General features: G+C 42.1%; 1 protein-coding gene across 5 annotated transcripts in view; it reads right to left on the reverse strand.

The window, feature by feature from the left end:
* phtf (putative homeodomain transcription factor) overlaps nucleotides 1-23770 on the reverse strand; it is a 74155-nt gene that overhangs the window by 32287 nt on the left and 18098 nt on the right. For 4 of the 5 annotated variants that reach the window (XM_072306129.1, XM_019045627.2, XM_019045628.2 and 1 more), the window contains exon 3: nucleotides 3708-3847. In XM_072306129.1, coding sequence (XP_072162230.1) covers nucleotides 3708-3847 — 140 coding nt within the window. Of the gene's footprint in view, nucleotides 1-3707; nucleotides 3848-16866; nucleotides 17048-23770 lie in introns of those variants that run through there. The other variant, XM_019045629.2, reaches the window with a different exon arrangement.

Here is a 23770-nt window from a genome sequence, read left to right on the forward strand (position 1 = left end):
CCAGGCACTCACCTTCACCTCCTCCGCGGCGCGGCGGCGCACAGGAGAGTCGATAGAAGAGGTCGGACATGAAACTAGGGAATTTTATAACTTCGTTGATAAGAAATAGAATTTTAAAAAGTGGCTCCATTGTTTTCCACGTTTTATTCCAGCAAACTTTGAAATTCATAACATGATGGAATAAACACAATAAATTCCAGTTTCAGTCCAAAATGTCATGTCCAATCTCTGCCAATGCGCTGTTTTTCTTTCTTGCGATCTGTAATGTGAGATTCCGAAATGAAAGAGCGAGTTTGATTCTTCGTTCGTATAAAAAAGATATATCTTAGGCACAAATACCTGCTCTACAAATCATGCTCAGCGCATCGCTATATCAAACTGAAGCACAAAGATACTCACATCCTACATAAGTATGCAACTATTCGTGCGTTGTGGATGTATTTGGGGTGCACACGCAGAGTTGAAGGCGCTTTATCATTTTGGATTGCAGTACAACCCGCCACCACGATCCGCGCCGAGAGTGAAGAAGTGAGAGCCTGAGAAGTCAAAGCTCCTTCAATCCCGTGCGTATGCGACGTGGACATCCAAGGAGCTCGAATAGTTGCACCCAGGCGTTGTAATGAAATTCGCTTATAGTGTTCGTTGCATACAATATTGACTTGCGCCCATTGCACCGATGAAGTTAACTATTCCTGATTTTATCGTAACATTGTAAATTATCCGAAAAATGCTTTGATTATGTACACAAGTTACGACGTTACTAATCTGAAATGTAGGCTGGGTCCCAACACTTACTGACCTAGTAGCAACGAATGCGTGGAAATCGTTCGACGGACACAAAAATGTTTAAAGCGGATATCCCAACATAAGAGTTCGTTTTCACAGAAAAGTTAAAAAAAAGTCCAGTCAGAATGTACTTCAACCTATTGACAGTTCAGAACTCATAGTAAGACAGGACCCAAAGTTTGTGGGAAAAGCGTAAATACGTTACTGATTTCTGAGTCATTGAATCGTATAGCACCAGCAAAACAAACACAACCAAACTAGCGAACACAAACCAATGGCGAAGTCTTTAATTTAACGGAGGGCACCTTAAAATTTTCCGCATATAATCTTATGCAAGGCGCTGACAAAAATTGAGTAAATGTTTCTTCTAAAGTTGTAAACAAATCAATAAACTTTTGGAATTATTTAGGATGGATCCTGAAATTTCCGTACTTCTGCTGTGAGCGTCGCTGATTTTTACTGGACGTACACTACTGAAGACAAAATACTGAATATCAATGATATCCAGATATCCAGTGTCATATCATAAACAACAAATTTCCTACCAGATTTATCTGGTGATACTGTTTATCTAACCGTACGAAGAACTGTCCGTTGAAGTCGTTTCATGGGTAAGAAACTCGAAGCTATCGACATTTTTGAAAGTCAAAAAAGTAAAATTTGCGACCGATGCTAAGTTTGTATCCAAACTAAAAATTTTACCAGAAGCTTGTCTCAGTGTAGAATTTCAAATTCTCCATATTCTGCGAGATCCACACGACGGAAAACCTTTAATAGGCAGCTCTTTCCGAGACTCGAGATTGCAAAAAAAAGGCCAAGACGGACCTATGCAGAAGATTAATTGCGAGAGTTCCGGATCAATGAGAAAGAAAGCAGCGATATCTTTTACGGACTGATGAATTGATTAATCATGTTGAGTTGAGCAATAGCTTGCAAGGCGATAGGAAGATTCCGATATACCTCTCACCCACCCTCAATTCTGGCAGGTACTCTTGAATACAGACGGGTTTGCATTGAATCTCTCATCGCCGTAAGAACAAACATGGTCAACATTTGGTTGATGAAGTTGATAGATTCAAGCTTGAATACATAAATTTAAGTTAGGCCCTCCTGCTGTTCCTAAATATTAGGAGATTGAAACGTTCTTGCGCTCCGCTCACCAGCACTGGAGACAAGGCGTGTGCGCTAAATACATATCGGCGGTGAAACGTCAGAAACGCGTATCTAGTTTACTCTGCCGTGCTAGGTAAGAACGCCGTATGAGCCTTCAGACGTTGCCAAGTTTCCTCCGATAAAAACCGGATTTACTGGGAAAATTGCGAATATTATTTTCCAAAATTTTCAGACAAATTTGTACGCAATTTAATCTAAAATATCTGAAAATTTCAAGGAAAAGTATGCATGAATGTCGTCGTAAATACATGTTTTATCGAGGGAAATTTGGCAATTCTCGAATGGTCAAACGGCGTTATTCCTTAGCACGGCTTTGCTGTGATTCAAAATCTTCGCTCCCATTTCACTTTATCAAAGGAATGCGAATCAACGTCATTACTTGAAATTTTCACGCAACATTCGTCACTCCGAGATAAAAAAAAACGGGACAGTTTTCAAGAGATAACGTTGAGGCTTTTCCCATTGTGAGAGTAAAAATGGCAGGAACGTCGCAAAACGAGATTCGTGTTCTGATTTTACCTTATCCATTATTACACACTAGGGGGTCCGTCTCCTGCTGCTCCGCGGTCCAACCCTTCGAAACGCTTCGCGCCTCAGGCGTTATGCGTTACGCGCAGGGCCGGATTAAGGGGGTGGTCACATGGGCCGCGGCCCATGGCGGCAAATCTAGGGGGCGGCAAAAATTTGCAATTTTTTAAAGTGTAGGTATAAAAAAAAATCGGATTTAGAAAAAAAAATTACAAACGAGAAAAGGCGACAAACTTTCTCGTTTCCTTAGAGTACAGTAATTTCTAATTTTGCCGTCTTTCGGTGATACAAGAGGTAGCACCTTTAATTAGTCGAGTTAAGAGAGAAACCAAACACCCAATTTGGCCTGGAACGGCGCGGCGCAGAGAGCAATGATGACGAGGACTTGAGATGAAAAGGAGAAGCCCTCGGCGCGGCGATCGGCATGTAACACATATTAGCGCCTACAAGACTGCACGAATACTTCACGCATTACATCAAACACACTGCGGTCATTGCGGTCAGCGTGAAACGGATAGCGCCTACAAGAATGCATGAATACTTCACGAATTGCGCCAAACATAGTGCGGTCAGCGTGAAACGCATAGCGCCTACAAGACTGCGTAAATACTTCACGCATTGCGTCCAACACAATGCGTTCAGCAGCGGTCTGCGTGAAACGCATAGCGCCTACAAGACTGTCGGAATACTTCACGCATTGCGCAAAACACGGTGCGGTCTGCGCGGCGGCGAAAGCTAAAATCATTAAACCACATTTATGTTTGTTCTTTCATAATTTTTTCGTTCATTTCTTATGAATGGAAGGCCTTGTCCACATAGAGATAGGTTTACAAAACTCAACTTTCGCTAGTAGTGTTGATAGTGTGTTCAAAATGTGTTCAACACGAGTAAATGAGTCTGATGCACCCCTTCCCCCCTGGCACATTCACTTGATGGGTTTCAATGAGTTTCAAAACGAATGAGAAGGGGGCGGCAAAATACAGGCGGCAAGTAGGTAAATCCGGCCCTGAACTGACGCGTTACTCTTATGATTTTATATTATACAGTAAGATATGACATCAAATGAGAAATTTTTTGTTAGATCAGTTTATATTCTTGTACAATTCCTGACTTAATTCGAGGGCTATTTTGAAGAGTGAAATCCAGGGCTACACTTAGGAGACTTCAAAGGAGCGAGTGCTCTACGTAAATGAAATTAGGGATAAGGCAGTGGTTCTTACCTCTGACTAGATCCACATCGATCAAATCTGTTTTGAGCTTTGCACTTTTTTTAGGGACATGCGTGAAACCACTTAAAATTCGCTGCTCTACAGTTTTTTCCCATTCTTGCTTGTCGTAGGTGCCGATTTTCTTCTGATACCTGGAACAAACGGAATTACCACTTTAGTCTCGGGGGAGCGGACATTTTCCATTTGAAATAAATAAACACATTAAACATAGAAGTCAGGAGCTATTGAACACACCGAGAACCCGGAAATAAATAATACAAGACATGAATGATAAGGTACGGTGACTCAACTCAGCATTCAGTCTTGATCTATGTAACCACCGTATCAACCCGTTGCAGATTCACAAAAAGGTAAAAAGCAGGATGTCTTAAGTGGATATACATTCAAAGGGACTCTTTTCTTTCCAACATGTGTGTGAATATTACAAGAAATTGGAATCTGTTGTTAACCTCTCTGATTTGTAGACATCATTATAGAGGTAACTACAGTGGAGACAATATATGGATGCTCCGTAATTTTAAAATTGGCTCCAAAATATATAACCTTAAAAAACCTTTTTAAACCCTATCGATGTAAATAAATCGATATACATCGCTTTTCTGTGAAGTAACACGAATTGCGTACGTTGGGTGGGGAAAAAACTTGCTGACCAACCCTCCCCTCCTCAAACGTCCCACGCAGCCTTTCTAGCATTTCCTCGCTGGTCATATTTCACCACCACCGCGGGACAATTAGGGGCGTCATCGCCTTTGCGCGCATTTCGACCCACGCTCCTCCACCCGTGGCTGCCATATCGTAAAATTCTTGTAGAAAATTATAAAACCAATCTGATATTGACTACAGTGGCGTGGCGTGAATTATCGATTTTTGATATATCCCCATTTGAATCCGTGGTAAAGAATCGATTATTAAGGTGTTCGCTGCGAACACCCTGTTTATCGATCCTTTTCCATAGGTTTAAATGGCATTACAATCGATATATCGCAATTCACGCCACGCCACTGATTGACTACGTGAAAACGATTAAACGATCCCCGATGAGATATTACGATGAGTATCTTTCAATCCGCGTGCGTAAGTTTTGCCAAAAAAAAAAAAGAGAAAAAAAAACCCGAGAACCTTATGCAATTTTTGACGTCTTGTTTGGCAGTATAGATCTGTCCACTTTCTTCGTGATTGAACAGCAGTTGCTATAAAAAGAAGGCAAAGAATGGATTACGTCAATACGCTGGGTTTTAGCTCATTAAGACACCAAGCAGCAAAAAAAGGGCGGCGTGAACATTAAATAAACGATCGATAATTCTGTTTAGGTTTAAAAAGGAGATGATGGTAGTGGGAGTAAGCGTCATGAGGCGCGAGGACGGCAAGGGGAAGGGGTAGTTACACTGGAAAATGGTCGAAAAGCATTCTTTTGGAAAATTAAAACGGGGTACTTTGTGGTTTTTGTGCTTTGGAGTTTTTTTGAGGAAGGGCGATGGGGGATAAAGTTTTTATTTTTTATTTATTTATTTTTTTTTTAATATATTCGTTTACGAGTGAATCATTGTTGCTCCTTTGTAAATTCACGTGTGTTTTAATATGAAATGCAACCGAAACAAAATTCATCATCGATGAGCAAGATACATTTCTCTAAAATAAACAATTTGTTTTACTCAACGCAATGTTTCTTCAAATGAAAAAAATTCTTTACTTCAAAATTTTTCTTGAAATCAAAGCGAGTTTTGGTGTGTGAAAAAAAAGTATAGACCATTTAAGTGTAAGCTCGCTCATTCAGATGAGCTCAAAAGTCAGCGCTATTCCGCACGAATTACTTAAGTTAGTGAAGACCGAGAAAAAAATGAGCACACGGAAACAACGGTGCGACCGACCAGCGCACGACGATGGAACAAGACAACGTCACTGATAAGCAGGGAGAAATCGTTCGGCGTGACTTGTCACCGTTACTCTGGGCCGCCTTGAGGACGCGAATAAAACTCCAAAAAATATTGCCGCCTACTGCTTCACGCATGGATCATTGATGTTTAGCTGTGGGCTAATCAGGGGGAGGGGAGGGGGCAAAACTTGCGGTTTATCTACTAGGTTATGTGAAAAGGTGCCGCATTACCGGTTGCAGTTCCATTGACGAGGACAAACGACAAGCAAGCAGGATGTATAATAGAAGATGGGACACCGTCCTCCGTCGACAAAAACGTCTGTGTCATGTTGTACCTGATACTGAAGTTGAAGGGTTTACCACAAACATGGCATAACTTTTAACCCTCGAAAAAGCGCCGAAGTAATTACACGGAATACAAACAAATTGCCTTGTCGTCGTAAGTTGTTCCGACTCGTCTCTCCCCGAAATAAGTTAACTTTATTTACATATTCTACAGATTGTAAGGAACAATCAAGTGTAACCACGAATTAAAATATGATGACTTCTACAAGTCCCCCGCAGGGTTGCAATATTTTATGAAAAATAAAATTTTGAAATTTCACGAAATTTCAGAAAAATATTGAAAAATACCGGCTCCTTTTCATGTTTCACGAAATGTAAAAATTGTGTCTGTCGTTTATTTTTGTGTACTTGAGTGCGGGTTGCATACTCTAACCCCTGGAAAATATGCAATTTTTCACAACCTCGTGAAATTTCATGAAATATTTCACGAAAATTTCCAATCTTTCATATTTTTCATTTCACGCCTGCATCCCTGAGTCCCCCTCACTGAAATATGTCATTATTCCTCTTGGTGGAACGCTTATCGAACACTTGGAATGGAATCCATCGTGGCGATGGCTGGGCATCAATTCACGAGATTCAGTGCGCTCAATTTGACAGTTGGCCAAATAATTGCATAACTTGACAACGCAGTTGTCAGACGGGGTACCAAGTCTTACTTTCTTGCATTCTTTCAAGGGTCGTATTCATGGTCCTAAATTGGACCAGGCAATCAAGTATTATATTCTACAGGGAAAGCCATTAGAATAATGATTGGCATTCTTCGGGACCAGACTAGAACCAAAGTTAACAAAATTAGAATTTACAACTCCATCATCAGTGAGGTATACCAGGTAGTAACAGTTCCAGGACATTCTTAGGGCAACTGATACGGACTTCTGGCGTGGATCGGCCGGAGTGTCAAGGAAAGATAAAGTTTTGAATAAAAGGATACGTGAGATATGGGCGTCGAAAACAACATAGTGCATGACATTTTCACGAAACCGCTTGTCTGGTATGGGCATGTGTACAGGATGCCAGATGATAGGTTGCCTAAGAAGGTTCTGGATTGGACCCCCCTCCCCCCGGGCAGAAAACGTAGAGGACGCCCTGCCAAATCGTGGGTTGATGGAATAAGGCAGGAAATGAGGAGATGCAATCTGTCGAAGGAGCTATCAAAGGCGGTTGGGTGTCGCAGAGCGCACGGAAGCGCTATAAAAGCGGCGCGGCATGCTAGTAGTACTAGTATTCATGGTCATCCCTTTAAAGTACTCGTTTCTTTGGGGGGTATCGATGATGTTGGTGGTGGTATAGGAGGTCGTGGAGGTGGCGGCGGAGTTAGTGACGGTGGTGGGGGCGGCGCTAGTACTAATAACGGAGATGGTGGCAGTGGCGCTAACTAAGGTAGTGCCCGTGCTGACGGTGATAATTGTGGCGGTGTGATCCGGTGGCCCAGTGGCCCAGATCAGCTCGACAAAGAGTGACAAGCATTAAAGTACTTCACTTTCACTTCCAAGCAGCGTGCACTGCGCTGCCTGAGATCACTCGATTTCTGTGACCAGATACCTGAGTCGCTCTGAAACGACACACAGAGGGACACGATGACAACAAGAAAAGTGTAGCATCACCTACGATTCAAATCTATAAAACATTGGCCGGTTGTGACTTCTGTCAGGGTGGTCAGTTTCTTTCTGATTTGTGATTGGGACTGTTTTTGAAACTCTACGAAGAGGCATTGAACTTTTGGGAGGGCGATAATCTTTGGGAAAGGAGCCAAACTTTTAATTTTATCACGCGCTGATACTTAAATATTCATAATTTATTTTTAATGATTGAATATGAAGATATTTGAGGAGTCCAGAGGTCCCTATTCAAATCTTTATAAATGAAACCATTATAATAAAAGCTTCTGTAAGATCTCCATCACCGAGGAGAAACTATTCGATGTGTCTCGTGTAGGAAAAGTTTTTGATCCATCTCGATTTTTGATGGGTGTCGTCCACTTAAAGTTCATCTTCAATATTTTTCCGGAAATGCATCTATTCGAAAACCACACATTTATCTCACCTTTGGAGCTTCGAAAGCTTCATCTGATGAACAGGGCTGTAAGCTTATCATTTGCTTGGCAACTTCTTACGGAATTGCTGTTCGACAAATTTGATCGTAATAATATCCCTGGTTGTTAATCTCCTGAAAATTATTCGTACTTGACCTGCCAAAGTAGACAATTTTGGACGATAACAAACGACCCAAGATTTGTCTCACGTTTGTTGCACTCCTAGATTTGCGAGCGGGATCTGACATCATCTTCACCCACGGACACACCAATCGCATCAGATCTCACGCCAAAAATGAGGTTATCATGTTCGACTCGGGAAAATCGGGAAGCGAGCCTCTACGGTTTGAGTAACAGGATAGTGACAGTAAAGAATATCGCAGGGGGCTTCTCATATTCTGCCGTGCTAAGGAAAAACGCCGCATGAGCATTCGAATGTTGCCAAATTTCTCCTCAGAAAATATTCATTTTTGAAGAAATTTATGGATATTTTTCCTTGAAATTTTCAGACTTTTTAGATCAAATTTTGAACAAAGTAATCCGAAAAATCGGAGGAGAAATAGATACGAATTTTCCTGAAAATTCGTTCTTCTTTTAAGGAAATGTGGGGACGCCTGATGGCTCATACGGCGTTCTTCCTTAGCACGGCAGTATTGACCACGAGATCTACAGATTCCATAATTCCTTGGCAAAGAACCTGAGACAGAGAGGGCGAGCCTCGAGACGGTTTGTTGTTGACCTCCCACGTAGGTCGGGACCTGTCTGGTTGTGGTTGCATTGTGGTTGCAGCGCAGCGCAGCACCCAGCTGCAGTTCAGTAAACTCTATGCAACTAGAGTATCGTTATCCCGTCTCCAGTCATATCGCGAGCTTCGTCTCGGAGATTTTCCGTTTGAGAAACAAACTGACCACTCAATTTGGTGCATCCTACACTGGAAAAAAAACACAATGGATCTAGAGTCCAGACTCTTAAAAACATCGACAAGAAAAAATTCTCTTGATTCAATCAGATTTAAGCTTAAATCAAGAACCAAGCCTCTTAATTTGAGCGGATTTCTTTTTGATTTAAGCTTAAATCTGATTGAATCAAGAGTCGTTTTTCTTGTCAATGTTTTCAAGAGTCTGGACTCTAGATCCACTGTGGTTTTTTCCCCAGTGTAGAGTACCTATACTGCTGGAAAAGCGCCGTATGAACATTCGATAGTTGCCAAATTTCCTCCGAAGAAACATTTATTTTTGAGGGAAGTTTTTAATATTTTTCCTTGTAATTTTCAGAAAATTTAGGCCATATTCCGAACAAAATTATCTAAGAAATTTGAAGAAAAATATTCACAAACTTTACAACATGAAAACTGTTTTACCCATGCACCTCAAATTAAGTTAAGTTCTTGATGGTATTTGCGAAAGAATTCTGTAAAAACATTGTCCCAAGGGACACAAGTTTTCTGCTATGATACGTTTTTTTCCAAAAATTGTAAAATGGCGTTTACGGCGTTTTTGCGTTGCACGGCACACTGGAAAAAAAACACATTGGATCTAGAGTCCAGACTCTTAAAAACATCGACAAGAAAAAATACTCTTGATTCAATCGGATTTTTGCTTAAATCAAGAAACAAGCCTCTTAATTTGAGCGGATTTCCTTTCGAGTTAAGCTTAAATCTGATTGAATCAAGAGTATTTTTCCTTGTCAATGTTTTCAAGAGTCTGGACTCTAGATCCAATGTGTTTTTCTTTCCAAAGCAGAGCAGCGGGGCCTATACTTTGCTGACACTGCTTCAAGAGACGGTCCTTCCCGGCGTAGCCTCGTTCCATAATTCGCAGGACAATCAAAAGCTAGGCTGGAATGGGTCGGCCCCGGTCCAGGTCGCCGTGGGCCGAGATGGGAGGAGAACCTGCCGGGCCGCGCGGATCTGGGCCAGTAAAAGGGATTAAGCGGAACACACACAAGTTCACGTCCAACAGAACCGGTGCCGGTGTCAAGAGCAATCACTTCCATCGAGTACTTACAACCGGATTACATAACCAGAGCATGTTCTCCCACCGATGTGCTAACAGTAAGCCAGAACGCCGTATGAGCCTCCGGATGTTGCTACATATCTTTCACTGGAAGAAAAAAACACATTGGATCCAGAGTCCAGACTCTTAAAAACATCGACAAGAAAAAATACTCTTGATTCAATCGGATTTTTGCTTGAATCAAGAACCCAGCCTCTTAATTTGAGCGGAATTCCTTTTGATTACAGCTTAAATCTGATCGAATCAAGAGACTTTTTTCTTGTCAATGTTTTCCAAAGTCTGGACTCTAGATCCAATGTGTTTTTTTTCCAGTGTTCGATAAAATACGGATTTTCAGCGGAACTTATACGATATACAGGGTAATCTAGGGTTAAACCGCCAGACTGCAGGAGCGTGTTCTATGGGTCAAAATACGACTTTCTTGTTGTAAAACATTTTTTCCAAAAGCTACGCTCCCCCCCCCCCCCCCAATTTCGGAAAGTAAATTGTTTTCCCCAAATTTTGGCAACAGTAGGGAACCAAATCTCATGAACATTTGTACTCCCCTGTACTTTTATGTACTGAATTCATAAATTATCTTGAAAAAAAGAAAAGAAAAGAAAAATCGAAATCTCTATTTAAAGAGGGTGTGTGTGGGTGTTTCGGCTCCTACAGTCTGGCCGTTTCACCCTGTATTACCCCTCCGATTACAATTTTACGAGAATTTTGTTCACATTTGATCGGAGCTTTTTGGAGAGGAGGGGTTTCGATGAGAGCTGTTTTGGGCCCACCCTATCTAAATTTCCTAATTTTACGATTCTACGAGAGGGAAAATTCTACGATTTATTGAACACCGAACGTCTATTCATCGGAGTGCGTCGTGGTTCGGTCATTTTCGGTTTTTATCAGATCTAATGCTGGTCTGATAGCGAGTATAGCTCTGAGAGCCAATTTTAGTGGAAAATGCGGATTTTTCGGCAGTAGACTGCGGACCCGCGCAAAATTCACATTTCTCGCCAAAATCAGCTTTCAGACCCATGTTTAGGCTAGAACTAGATCCAAAAAGAGATTGATTATGACCAAATTGTGATGCATTCCGTAAAATAAAAACATTCCACGGGAAAAAAATCGTAGAGTTCTACTCCCTCCTTTCGAGGAAAAATAACCATAACTATCCTCAAAGACAAATACTTTATTGGGAAAACTTTGACAACATTTGAAAGTTCGTAAGGCGTTCTTCCTTAGCACGGCAGCGTAGCTCGCGCCAACGACCTAACGTAGAGGTTTAAAAATAGCCCTACTTCTTCTGTAGTAGGTCCTTCCAGGAGCGAGGAGGGGCTCCAGGAATTCCTTCCGAGTCGAAGAGGTGCTGATGAGAATATTGCGAATAACATCAAGATGCAGGGGAGCAGATGCAACTTGCAACTACTTTTCAGACGCAGTTTGCAGTGGCGTGGCGTGAATTGCGATGTATCGATTGTTATGCCATTTAAACCTATGGTGAAGAATCGATTATTAAGGTGTTCGCTGCGAACAACCTATTTATCGATCCTTTTCCATTGGTTTAAATGGCATAACAATCGATGTATCGCAATTCACGCCACGCCACTAGTCAAGTTGCTGCGAAGATCACGCGAGTATGATGGTCATCCTCAACTTGCTCTATCTTCGTCATGGCGAATCCTACGTTGATTCATTGTCTGGCTCCCGGAGGCGAACCCCCTAGCCCTAGTATTTTCAACCTTGACGCGGTTTAAATCTACTTTTTTCCTACGTTGTAAGTTTCCCTTATTTATTCTGCTCTCTTTGTGTCATGTACTGACATTGAACCCGGTTCAAAGCGTACTATACTTTCCGACGGTGACCATATTCTCTTCTCTGAGACGATGGATCGCGCCAAACGGAATTTTCTCATGATGAGGAATAAATATTCTACAGCGAGAATATTTGATAAATCGGAATGCCTCATTCGGCACTGAACTTGGCGACGACATTTAATCGACCGCAAGGTCGCGGGGCGATCACCCTTCGACGCGGCCGGGCTGCAGTACCGCGCTAGACAATCGGCTGTTTGGGGTTCATCACCGACTAAAAATAAATACGAGATGCGATCAAGAAAACAACGATTTGTAAGAAACATCTTTGCAGAAGAATACAGATTCCCTTTTTTCTCTCTCTCTCTCTTCCTCTCTTCCCCTCTTTCTTTATTATGCTTTGTTAATGTTGGTTCTGTGTCATAACGCACACTGAGCGATCCCTGGTTTGTGTGTTATCAATATCTATGACGTTGAGTCTAAAAACGGAAACGACCGTAATCTTGAGGATAGCCGCCTGGGAAGCTGTTAAAATCACGCTACTTCGAGAATAAACGTCTGACCGAATTAGTGACCCACAAAAAAGATTGCTCTATTTGCGACAAGTTATGTATGCGTATGGTCCGGCGGAGTGGCAGGTACCAGTATCTATACTATAAGCTCCAAGACCTCCTAATTTTGCGAAACTGGTAACGCTTAGTTCCAGCGTTCTACCGGGCCGATTTTCATGATTTTTGCGACTATCGACGGGCAATTGCCTCTAGATAAGCCAACTTTTTTCAGATTTTCAAAATATGGCCCAGGTTTTTTTATATTACGTGGTAAAGTTGCGAATTCTCCCATTTAAACAATGTAAATTTATACTTTTTGTCATAGTTCGTTTGAGCGTTCTACCGGGCCGATTTCCATGATTTTTGCGTAAATCGACAGGTAATAGGCCCTAGATGAGCCCGCTGCAATCAGATTTTGGAAAATGGACCCAGGTTTTTTTAAAATCACGTTATAAAAGTGAGTGAGTTTACAGAATGCTCCAGTACTGCTACCGCTATGCGCGGGAGGATGCGCAATGGTCGAGGAGGTTGCGCAGTAGCTGGGTAGCCTGCGCATCAGCTCTACACTTATCTACACAAGATTCGCACCTACGACTTCATGACGAGCGGTGGCCGAGTCGTCTAAGACGTAGAATGCGTCCGCTTTGATCACAGTGTGGGTTCGATCCCCGACTCATGAAATCTTAATTATTACCTGACTTTCACTGTTCATTGTTTTATTGCAATATTTCATCAAGCAGTCATTCCAAAACGCGTCCTTTTAATTTTAAAGTATTTTAAAGTAAAGTTTAAAATTAAAGTATACCTCATATCGTATTTTTTTAGGGGAAAAATAAAACTAACACTGATAGGAGGGTAAAAATAGGGCCGCGAAGCGGCCCATTGATGGCGCGGAGCGCCTTCAGGGGGTTGGGCCGCGTAGCGGCCAGGGGGCGTAGCCCCCTAGTTTAATCGATGTTCCGCGACCTGGAACTACCGACAATTATTAATTGACGCAGGGCTTTGGAGAAAAAGTTACGTTCTTGTTTGTTTTCGGGGTCAACGACATGCAAACATGGAGCACCGAGCCCAGGATATATTCTACTGACGAGTAAATACGTAATTAGATTGTACTGGATCGCCAGTGAAAATTTCCGCTGAGCTGATTCAACGATTTTAGGTCCGAACAGATAAACAAGAGTCGAGTGGGTTTCCCGGCCATCGGTAGAGTTCATGCCGAACGAGTTGACCGACTCTTGTACGGAGGACTCGTTATCTTAACTGGTGTATTTACACAGCGTCTGGAGTCAAAAAAGAAAATATGTCTAATGCTTTTAAGAAAAAAGTTCTTTCATTACTTCCTTTCTTTTTAGGAATTTTCAGGGAAATAATCAGGGGACAGATCATTGTTTGTGAGCTCTTCTTCGAGCATAAAATTGAGTTCGCAACTTGCATCTTGGTGCTCCTACTCAGTGACGGGAGGTCCAACAATTTTTTAAACTTTGAAAATCAGTTTGGTGCATTTTTGAATAAACACCGAGAAAAAAGATTGATAGAATTTACCATTCCTTCACGCTGTATTTTACACAGCGTAAATTTAAAGTCGATTCTGACAGAGGAATGGTTACCTGTACCAGTATATGGTAACGTTTACCTTTCTTCTGGCAGAATTGACTCTGAATTGACGCTGTGTGCAATACAGCGTGAAAGAATGGTAAATTCTACCAATCTTTCTTCTTGGTGAAGCTTCAATCTCCCATTTCCTTCCTCTTAAGCTTTGACGCAACTAGAAAGGACTGCAAAGGTGGTAAAGTGCTGCCAATGGGTTATTGGGCTATTGAGTGGGCTACAATGTGCAATTGGGAGCTGAACTACTAATTGTGGCTCAGGTTTGAAACAATACACGTACCATTGGTTTCCCTACGCACATGAGTGTTTTTACGGACGAGCCAGATATTGCGGTGCGTAGTTCAAAATGTGGCAGTTTTTGTAAACAACTTCGAGTCCGACCTCTCTATGGGCTCTTTCCACTGTGCGATGCTTGACAAGGGCACCACAACCTTTCATGGCGATCGCACTGAATGTTTCGGCATTTGATGGACTTTAACAGGGCCACGAATTGACCGAGCGACGTTCTACTGCTTACCCTATGCTGTAGGGATAAGCATCGATGGTGACCTTAATTAGATAATTTGTCCGAGACTATCTGATGTAACAAATTATGAATCCTGTCCAGTGGCGAGGCGTGAATGATCGATTATCGATAATTCCCTATTCGAACCTACTACAAAAGATCGATTGTAAAGGTGTTCGTTGCCAACATCCCGTTTATCGATCCTTTTCCATAGATTTAAATAGCAGATCAATCGATATATTGCAAAGCACGACACACCACTAATGTGGTAAGAATACGAAGCGGAGTTGCACCGGACGTACTGTTAGAAATATCAGATTAACAACATACTAAGTGACTTATTGCTAAAGGTAGGATAGCGAGTCTACCGTGCTCAGATAAAAACGCCGTATGAGCCTTCAGACGTTCCTAAATTTATTTTCATAAACCGCGGATTTTCTAAGAAACTCTGCGAGATTTTCCTCCTAATTTTCCAGATATTTTTATTTTTATCTAAAACATGGGAAAATTCAAGAAAAAATATTCATACCAGTCCCAAAAATATACACTTTATCGGGAAAGACTTGGCGACATTCGAATGTTCATACGGCGTTTTTGCTTGGCACAGCAGAAGTGACGGAAAAATAGCTTCTTTCTGAGTTGAGCGATGACGAAGGATTGACAAAACAAGTTTTTTTGCGACATGGCCGTTTGCCTGTATAGTATGAATGATTGGAATTGACATTTTGTCCGACTTTTTCACTGATCGCATCACGTGCTTTTAAGGTCCTGTTTTGGTCAAGTTTTCTTTTATTCTGGCAAACCAATGCTACTCGAATGATCGATCAAGGACACTTATAGCAGAGGTTCACTGAATATAACTTTTGGTGCAAGGCAACGCTTACGTTTTCCTCGTTCTGCGGCGTTGCCCAAACATTTCACGAATTATCATCACGAGGGGCAGTTCATCACTTTCGCACACTTTTGATTCTCTAAGGTAAGCATTGCTATATTTTAGTGCACTATGTTGCAACATTGCAGAACCTCTACTTTTCACGGTCAAATAATTCGAAAAATATTACGATTCTACACAAAATAAATAAGAGAGGAATACTGGAATTTTGAGGGCGAAATTTGTAATACGTAAAGCCTTCATATGAGATGCTGTCTTTGCCGCGGTTATTTGTAATTATTGTAAAATTATTAGACATTTTAAAACACTTAAAACTACTTAAAAAACTAGGAACACCTTCAGTTAAAATCCAAGTACTAAAAACCACTACTAAAAATAATTGGACTAAAAACACACAGACGTCATCGAAGATGCTGCGGCAGAGGATTTTAAATCTGATCTGCGTTGAGACGTTGCAAGATTTTGCACTGACAAAATTTGTGCGAAACTGTAGCGCAGCCTCACGAGGTTGTCCATTAAAACTGCCTGGCAAAAAATCAGTATTTTCGAGAACTTTTTCAGTTTTTCCCCCAAAAAAATTAGTTCCTCCTCAACAGAAAAATTCAATCCTCTTTTAGTACTTTTACATGACTAAATTCGAAAATTTAAAATTTGCACGCGGACCGCGACAAGAATGACGTAGCCACAAAATTTGAAGCTCATTGATGGCCTGAAGACCAACGCAACCGACTGAAGAATTGTGATCTAGTGGAAAAATATTGCACTTTCTAAGAATCAATTTGGAAGGGGTTGTATACTTTCCAGGCTGCCTTGAAACAAAAAAAAAAAAAAAAAAACCCGCGCGTCACGAGACGAAAAATTCTGGACATCCTCGCGGGATTTCCGTACTTTTATAGAGCTCCTAGACCGCCCTAAAAATCAGTTTAAGTTGTATTGAAATTAATCCACCTATCGAAAAGAAATCGACGTGTCTATGTTCGATTCATTGATTTTCAAAAGCATGTCGTTTTAGGGAGAAACAACCCCCATGGCCGTGCGTTCCAATTGAAAGAAAAACTTTTTTGTTTCTTTCTCATTTTTTTAAGGAACGATCAATCAGAGGGGGCTGGCTGATGGCATTGTTTCTTCGTGAGGACACAAAGCATCACTCTTGTCAGAATAGTGTAATTTCTATAGTTTTTTTGCATCATTCTTCACGTCTCCGCCAACGACAGAGAAAAACCAACGGAAAATCGGCATCAACGTGCGCCATACATTTACGCGGCCAGCCTGACGTCACAGCCTAGCTGATAAACCGCGATCTACGCCCGCCAAGGTCGTCAAACCGTCAGAGAAATTCCACCCATTAACGACCTATCACATCAACGATTTAAAAACCCCCGCAAATCGGCACCCAAGCCTCGGAAAATCACACACTTGGACGGATGTCCAAGCTAGGCAACAGGTAGAGAACGCGCTAATCTCGCCATGTAATCAGCTCGGACGCTGCGCAATTAGGCTGGCGCTGATTGCAAATGATCGGGTAACACTTACGAACGACGTGCGTTGAAGTACCTCTCCATTTTGATCCGGTCTATCACTAATCGCGTCGAGATTTCGATTTCGACTCGCGGGGCATTTTCCGGAAAAACGAGGCGGATAAAGGGGGAGCGCTACTCGCGCGGAAAAAACGGAACTACGCACAACGCTATCTGCCGAGCGACTGCCGGCTGCATGTGATCGAGTCCAGCTGTTGCGAATCTCGCACGACGGACGGGGAAAAATGCGTTTGCAAGTTCGCTCACTTCTACACTCGCGCGATAGGAAACGCTCGCGCGAGCGATCGACCGACGCGCGGGATGGGGGGGGGGGAGGAGGGGATGTCAACAAATCTTGTAGCAGGACGGCCTTCACACATCAGGAACTGAGCGGAGCCAGCCGTGCCGGCTCTTGTGGTGGCGGAACCGTTAAAGTTGGCGTTGGCGGCGCTAGCACCGGGACAAAAGCGTTCGAGTGGACCCACGCTCTCTGGAGGGGTACTGGTCCCCAATTTTCCGGGTGGGGTCGAACGTGAGGTCTTCCCAGTGCCATAAGGGAGTTTTGAGGGGTCTTCCTGAATTTTTTTTTTTTTTTTTTTTTTTTTTTTCCCCCTTCAAAAATTGACATCTCTTCGACAAGTCAGAAGTTTTCTCGCACAAAATTTGGCGTGTGCAAACCGCAGTTGTACCTCTTCTGATTCATCTTGAATTCGTTGTTTTTCTCGTAAAAATTCCCTTAAGATGCACCCCATACAATTTATAATGTGAAGAAACGAACATCGAAATTTGCAGTTATAGTTGAAACTTTTGCGTCGAACCTCTCTGAAAGGTTCATTTCTTTGTGTGGCTCGGTGTTAACTGTAAGGATCTAAAATGACTGTGTGCCTTCAATTCTGCAATTATTCGTATCGAAGACGTCTCTTAAACAAGAATAGTAGCTCCACGAGTCATGCTGATTGCAGTATCAAAACTGAAGCACACAAGATACTAATTCTTACGGCTGTGTGCAACTATTCGTGCCAAGGAGATATCTTGTAGTATAAAAGAAGAATTGAAAGCGCCCTGCCGTATTAGATCCTCGCAGTGTTGCCCGACGCCACGCGCTTAGCGCCGGGGGTGAGGCGTCCTAGATGATCATAACGCCTTCACTTGCGTGCGTATGCAACACAGACATCCATGGTGCTCGAATAGTTGCATCTAGGAGTTAAAATGAGCGTGCGTCGCATTCGACGTAAACTAAGGGCGCTTTGCATGTTTCTCTCGCATCGTGACCTAATTCAAACATTGTCTATTATGCCGATGAAATAAGCTGTTACTGACTTTTATGGCACCATTGTCAATTTTTCCGAGTAATGATTTGATTGTTTAAACATGTAACGGCGTTCTTGCCCCTGGTAAAAATTGGCGATGGGAGCTGCTTGCTGAAATACTTTAGAAGTTCTTATAGCCGACTAAGGAAGGCTATTGAAAATCATATAGCTGACTGTAGAAAGCGGAGCAAATCATACAGCCGGGCTCTACGAAGCTATAAAAAAGTATACAGTCCGGCTATAGTTCCTATCGCCGGGCTTTACACTTTATCACCATTGGCTATAAAAGGCTAAAAGAAATTGTGTAGAGATTCGTGTGCTTTAGAAATAATGACTTAAGTTTGATACGGAACTACACCTTAATATTTACAAAACACACATTATATTTTCCTTTAAAATAATTATATATTTTTTTTTCATCAATTAAAATGAGAATAGTCCATACAGAGTGTGCAAACATTTCAAAATCATGAGTTGAAAGACGCTGACTCCGCGAGATTAAATATTACAGCCTAATACAAAGCGGAGCGGCGACGCACTGGCGCCTACAAACCTAACAGGGATACTTCACGCATTGCGCGCGGCGACGCACTGGCGCCTACAAACCTAACAGGGATACTTCACGCATTGCGCAATGCGTGAAGTATCCCTGTTAGGCATTCCCCTGTTTAGATCAGGCCGAAGGCCTGATCTAAAATCGACGAATGCGGCAAAGTCGTTCCGCGGCCACTTTAGTAAAAAATTTGAGTGCATCTGAAAAATAAATTAGAATTTTCGCCGCGGAGTTAGAAAAAAGTCCGGTCAGAAATGTAAATCCTGAACTTCGTCCGATCTAAAATAATCAAGAAAAAGGCCTGGTACGGTAAGTACGAGCCATCCTATGTACTTGATGAGCTATTCTCACCGAAAAATTGATCCATTGGAGAATTTGCATGCAATTTTTTTATCGCTTCATCAGAGAAAGCTTAAAGAGCTGATTTCACAGTGCTTTTCATAATTTTTTTTTTTTCATATGGGAAATAGAAGAAAAATATATTTAAAAGTGAGAAAATGCACCGCCTAATGACGTTATTTGGTGGAATTTCCCATTTAAACACACGTACTTTAGCAGATTAGATCATTTTGTCATATCTTCCCCCATAATTGTTCAATTCCTGAACCATGGGTATTCTCGTGTTCAGTTCACTCAGTAGTTTCCACTTAAACACGGATTTCATCAAATTTCAGACACCTGCAAATTTTTTATTCCCTGACTATCTCCTGTCATCGCGAATTCTCTGACTCTACCTACTTTACCAGTTTTTTCCAGACCGCCTCACAGTGGAACGAACTAACGGAAGAGGTCGGACATGGAAAATCTGGCTAAAATTTCAAATTTATATGTTAATTTCGACACAAATCCAATTTCAAAGGGTGTTTCTGACCGGAAATTCCACGAAAAACACAATGAAACCTTTCTTGAACTGTTTTGTTTCATTTTTCAAAAACGTATGTAAATAACAATTGTAGATTTCAATGCACCCCCCCTCCCTATCCGTTCATGATCGCTTACCTCCAACTAAAAAGATGCAATGTCTCCGACGAACGCTGCGAATTATATACTTTCAAAGTATGCAGTCAAGACACCGCCGATCGAGCCCAGCGGAAATAATTTTCCGGCGGGGACAAGCACGAATGTATGGGGCATTGGCATGCATGGGTGGGGACGGTCATTCACTCACGAGGCGTCGGCAGTTCAGAGGTCGGTGGACGAGGGGGGCGCGGGGGAGGGCTCCAGTGATTTGCAATTACGTCAGTCGTCAAGTGTCGTCAATTCGAGTGGCCCGACCCGACACATGAGCCTTCAACGGAAAGCCGAGTCCGATAAGTACATAGCTATGGCCAGACACGTTGCCAAAGTATAGACAAGGAGGCCGAGGATCGAATAGTTCTTGCACGGAAAAAATTAAATTGCTGATTTAACAGTCCAATTGCCAGAAAAAAAGGACTGCAATATTTCAACGTAAATTTCACAAAAAAATGCTACTTTAACCACTATTGTAAGCTAATTTGACCACGGGGGTGGTTAAAGTAGCATTTTTTTGTTGTAAAATCTACATTAAAACATTGCAGTCACTTCTTTTAGCAATTGAATTGTTAAATCAGCAAATTAATTTTTCCTTGTGCCCGTCCATCTGTATGGGGCTCATGCGCAAATTTTCAAATGATTTTCGGAAAGCGCGTAAAAAATTAGGGCACCAACTTTTCTTTTATAATTTAATTGAATTTTTTTAGAAAAAATACCTCTCCAACTCGCCAAAAATCCAACCCCATTTCAAACAGAGAAGTTATTGTGCTAACACAATCGCGTGACGTCATACGAAGAATTGGCCATCGTGTATCCCTCCACTTGCTGCGAGAAACAAAAATCGATCTTATTAACGGTAATTACAGCATTGAACATAGGCCGTACAATTCGGTTCATGTATGTATGACCGTAATCTCGGTTCTTAGAACCGTTCTATCGGTTCGTGCAACCTAGCTCATATCGATCGGTTCGGTTTGAAAGCTCAGTTGAACGTATTTATGCTGCAAGGAACTATGTGCATAGGGTTTGCATTCAATATAGTTCCTTCTAGCATAAATACGTCCACCTGCATGAGTAACCGACATAAGACCGAGTTTACGGTTCTACGGTCCATATGTCACCCCTTACTTACGGTTCATGCGATCTAACTTAGGTCCTCAAAGCACCTTTGGATCGTGATTGTGACGAGAGACTAGAACATCGAGACAGATGGCGGGTCGGCTATGTCGCACTAGAATTCGGATTCGAGGTGATTTGATTTGGGAATCATCACATCAAATGGCGTTATAAGCTGCAGTCCACAAAAAAAACCGTTCCGTCTACATTCCTACCACTCCAACTTCATTTTCCCAGCCAAAAAACTGTTTTGATCTTGAGCTGTATAGCTTGGCTACCGATGCCCTTTCCCTTTCTTTCTCTATACTTACAAGAACAAAGGCAAGACACTGATGGAACGATTCTATCGACGGCTAGAAAGCGTCAATGGAGCCTGTCTCTGTCATGAAGACATGCATTAGACCATTTCGAAGTCTTCATAGCAAGTAGTATGGAACTGCAGTCCTTGGAAATAACTGATCCGGTCCAATTAGAGATGTAAGAAGCGGGATCGGTCTTACCGTGTTGTCTGTAAGGCGGGAATAGATTTGTTGCGGACCGTATGGACGATGACGTCACATTCGCGGGCCCCATCCAATTCCCTCCCCCGATTCCCTCCCGAAACCGATTCCCTCCCCCGATTCCCTCCCAAGACCGATACCCTCATGCGGTCGGAACCGATTTCCGATTCCCTCCCGGCTTTGAAGTAAACTGAAAATATGTGGCAACGTCGCAACAATTGATCAAGTAGTAAGACGAAATAATCAAGATCCAAAATAAACTCACCATTCCCAGATACACCTGATACAGCGCCATTTCTCGTAAGAGTAGAAGAGTAGGTGGTAGAAGTTGTAGAAGTTTGAAGTACCTTAAACGGGTGTACAGAGTCCGTCGCGTCAAAAAAAAATAAGACCAAAAAAAAAAAAAAATATCACAAGAAAACATTTGGCGAATTTCTATGAAGTACCTTAAACGGGTGTACAGAGTCCGTCGCGTCAAAAAAAATAAGACCAAATAAAAAAAAAAATCACAAGAAAACATTTGGCGAATTTCTACGAGACACCGTGCGAATGAAGTGGAACAAGGCTTCATCGTTGTAGTTTTCGAGAAGTTCGGATATGTTTTTTTCGAGAGCAGCAATTTTTTTGGCAGTTTTTGATCTGGGTTTTGCCACTGACTGATTTGCGGAATTTATTGAAATTTTGCTGTCGCGGAAAATTCTCTTCAGCACGGCAACGAAACTCGGAAAATCGGGATGAGCTTTGTAATAAAAGGAGTTGTACCGCGCGTGAAAACTCTCACACGAGTTGGTGGTTCGCGCTGGATCAGCTGATCGTTCAGCCCACATTTTCGGGGGGAACTGGGCTCCTTCACCGATGTACGTTTGAAGTAGGTAATTGACGAATTTGGTCACTTGAGGACATTCAGGATGTGCGAACAAGAAAAACTTCACGAATGAGTCACCCACTTTGTCGGGGTGTAATAACGGGAGGCCGAAAATGTGCGGTATCAGGTGTATCTGGGAATGGTGAGTTTATTTTGGATCTTGATTATTTCGTCTTACTACTTGATCAATTGTTGCGACGTTGCCACATATTTCAATTTACTTCAAAGCCGGGAGGGAATCGGAAATCGGTTCCGGCCGCATGAGGGAATCGGTCTTGGGAGGGAATCGGGGGAGGGAATCGGTTTCGGGAGGGAATCGGGGGAGGGAATTGGATGGCACCCACATTCGCATAGTCCCCGAAGTTATTGCGCTTCTTTGCGACTCGGAAAAACCTCGTTTGCAGAGAAGTCAAATAGATTTTCCATAATAATTTAGGGTGGTTCTTAAGCACTACGAAAGTGCGGTGTACGATTCGACAGTCGATTGAACCATTGAAAGTTTCTAGATTTTAAGGATTTAGGTAATTCCTCCCAGAAAGTAAACAAACATCGATATATCGAACAAATTTTGCTAAAATACAAGTTTTGCTTCTGAAGAATCTCTTCCGAAAACCCTATATTAAAGCAAATTGAGACTTAAAGCGAAAATTCCAGTTCGATTTGACTAATCAAATGCAATATTTTGCGTTTAGTCTCATTTGGCTTTAATTTAGGGTTTCTGCGAGATTTTGTGCCGATAGACTATTGGAGTATGCTTCTATTCCATTTCAGTTTTTTTCTTCTTTTTTTTTGCATAGTGATAAACGAAACTCGGGTTTTAGCATAATTTGTTCGATACCGATGTTTGTTGATTTTCTTGCAGGAATAAACTGAAGAGGTGCTTGCCTCAGCAGAAAATCAAATACTTTCCAGCTGTCCCAGCGTGACGGCGAGATGAATTTCAATGATTTATAATTTGAGTGGGCATATCTGAACCTGGTAAGCCTCAGAAGCCCTATACTCTACAAGCCTTGACGTCTACGGCTCCTAAGGTTTCAGTGCCTTAAAAAATTGGTAGCAAGCTGGACGGGTGAAACCGAGAAACGTCACTAATTCAATCAACTTGAAGTTCGTGTTCTTTGTTTGCTCCTGGAAATAAACATATGAGGGGGTAGGGGGGGGGGAGGATCGGCGGCAGGGGCGCAGAATCATGCATTTACATCAAAATCACAATAAAAACGAAAAAGGATTATGAAATTTATTCCTAACTGATCACTTTGAGTGTGATCATCATTAATTTCTCAGCCGATAATACGTGTTCCTCTGGGTCGGGTTTGTTTACATTGGTCCAACTATGGAGCTCCATGATAGCCTAAAACTGACGAACCAATCAGAGAGCGGCACAGAGATGGCAATACACTCCTGTTTACAGGTACTCTAGGTCGGGCTCCGAAGCCAGTTTCCCGCACGTTCCTGTCTGGAATTGACGGTGCTCAAAACGAAAATCAACGAATCCGTATTGATTCACGACGCGACGTCACCAAAAAAGCGGCAACGTACAGCGCCCGTATTGATTTTCACTG

Source organism: Bemisia tabaci, chromosome 1 (assembly GCF_918797505.1).
Source record: "Bemisia tabaci chromosome 1, PGI_BMITA_v3".
In the NCBI taxonomy this organism is placed as follows: Eukaryota; Metazoa; Arthropoda; class Insecta; order Hemiptera; family Aleyrodidae; genus Bemisia; species Bemisia tabaci.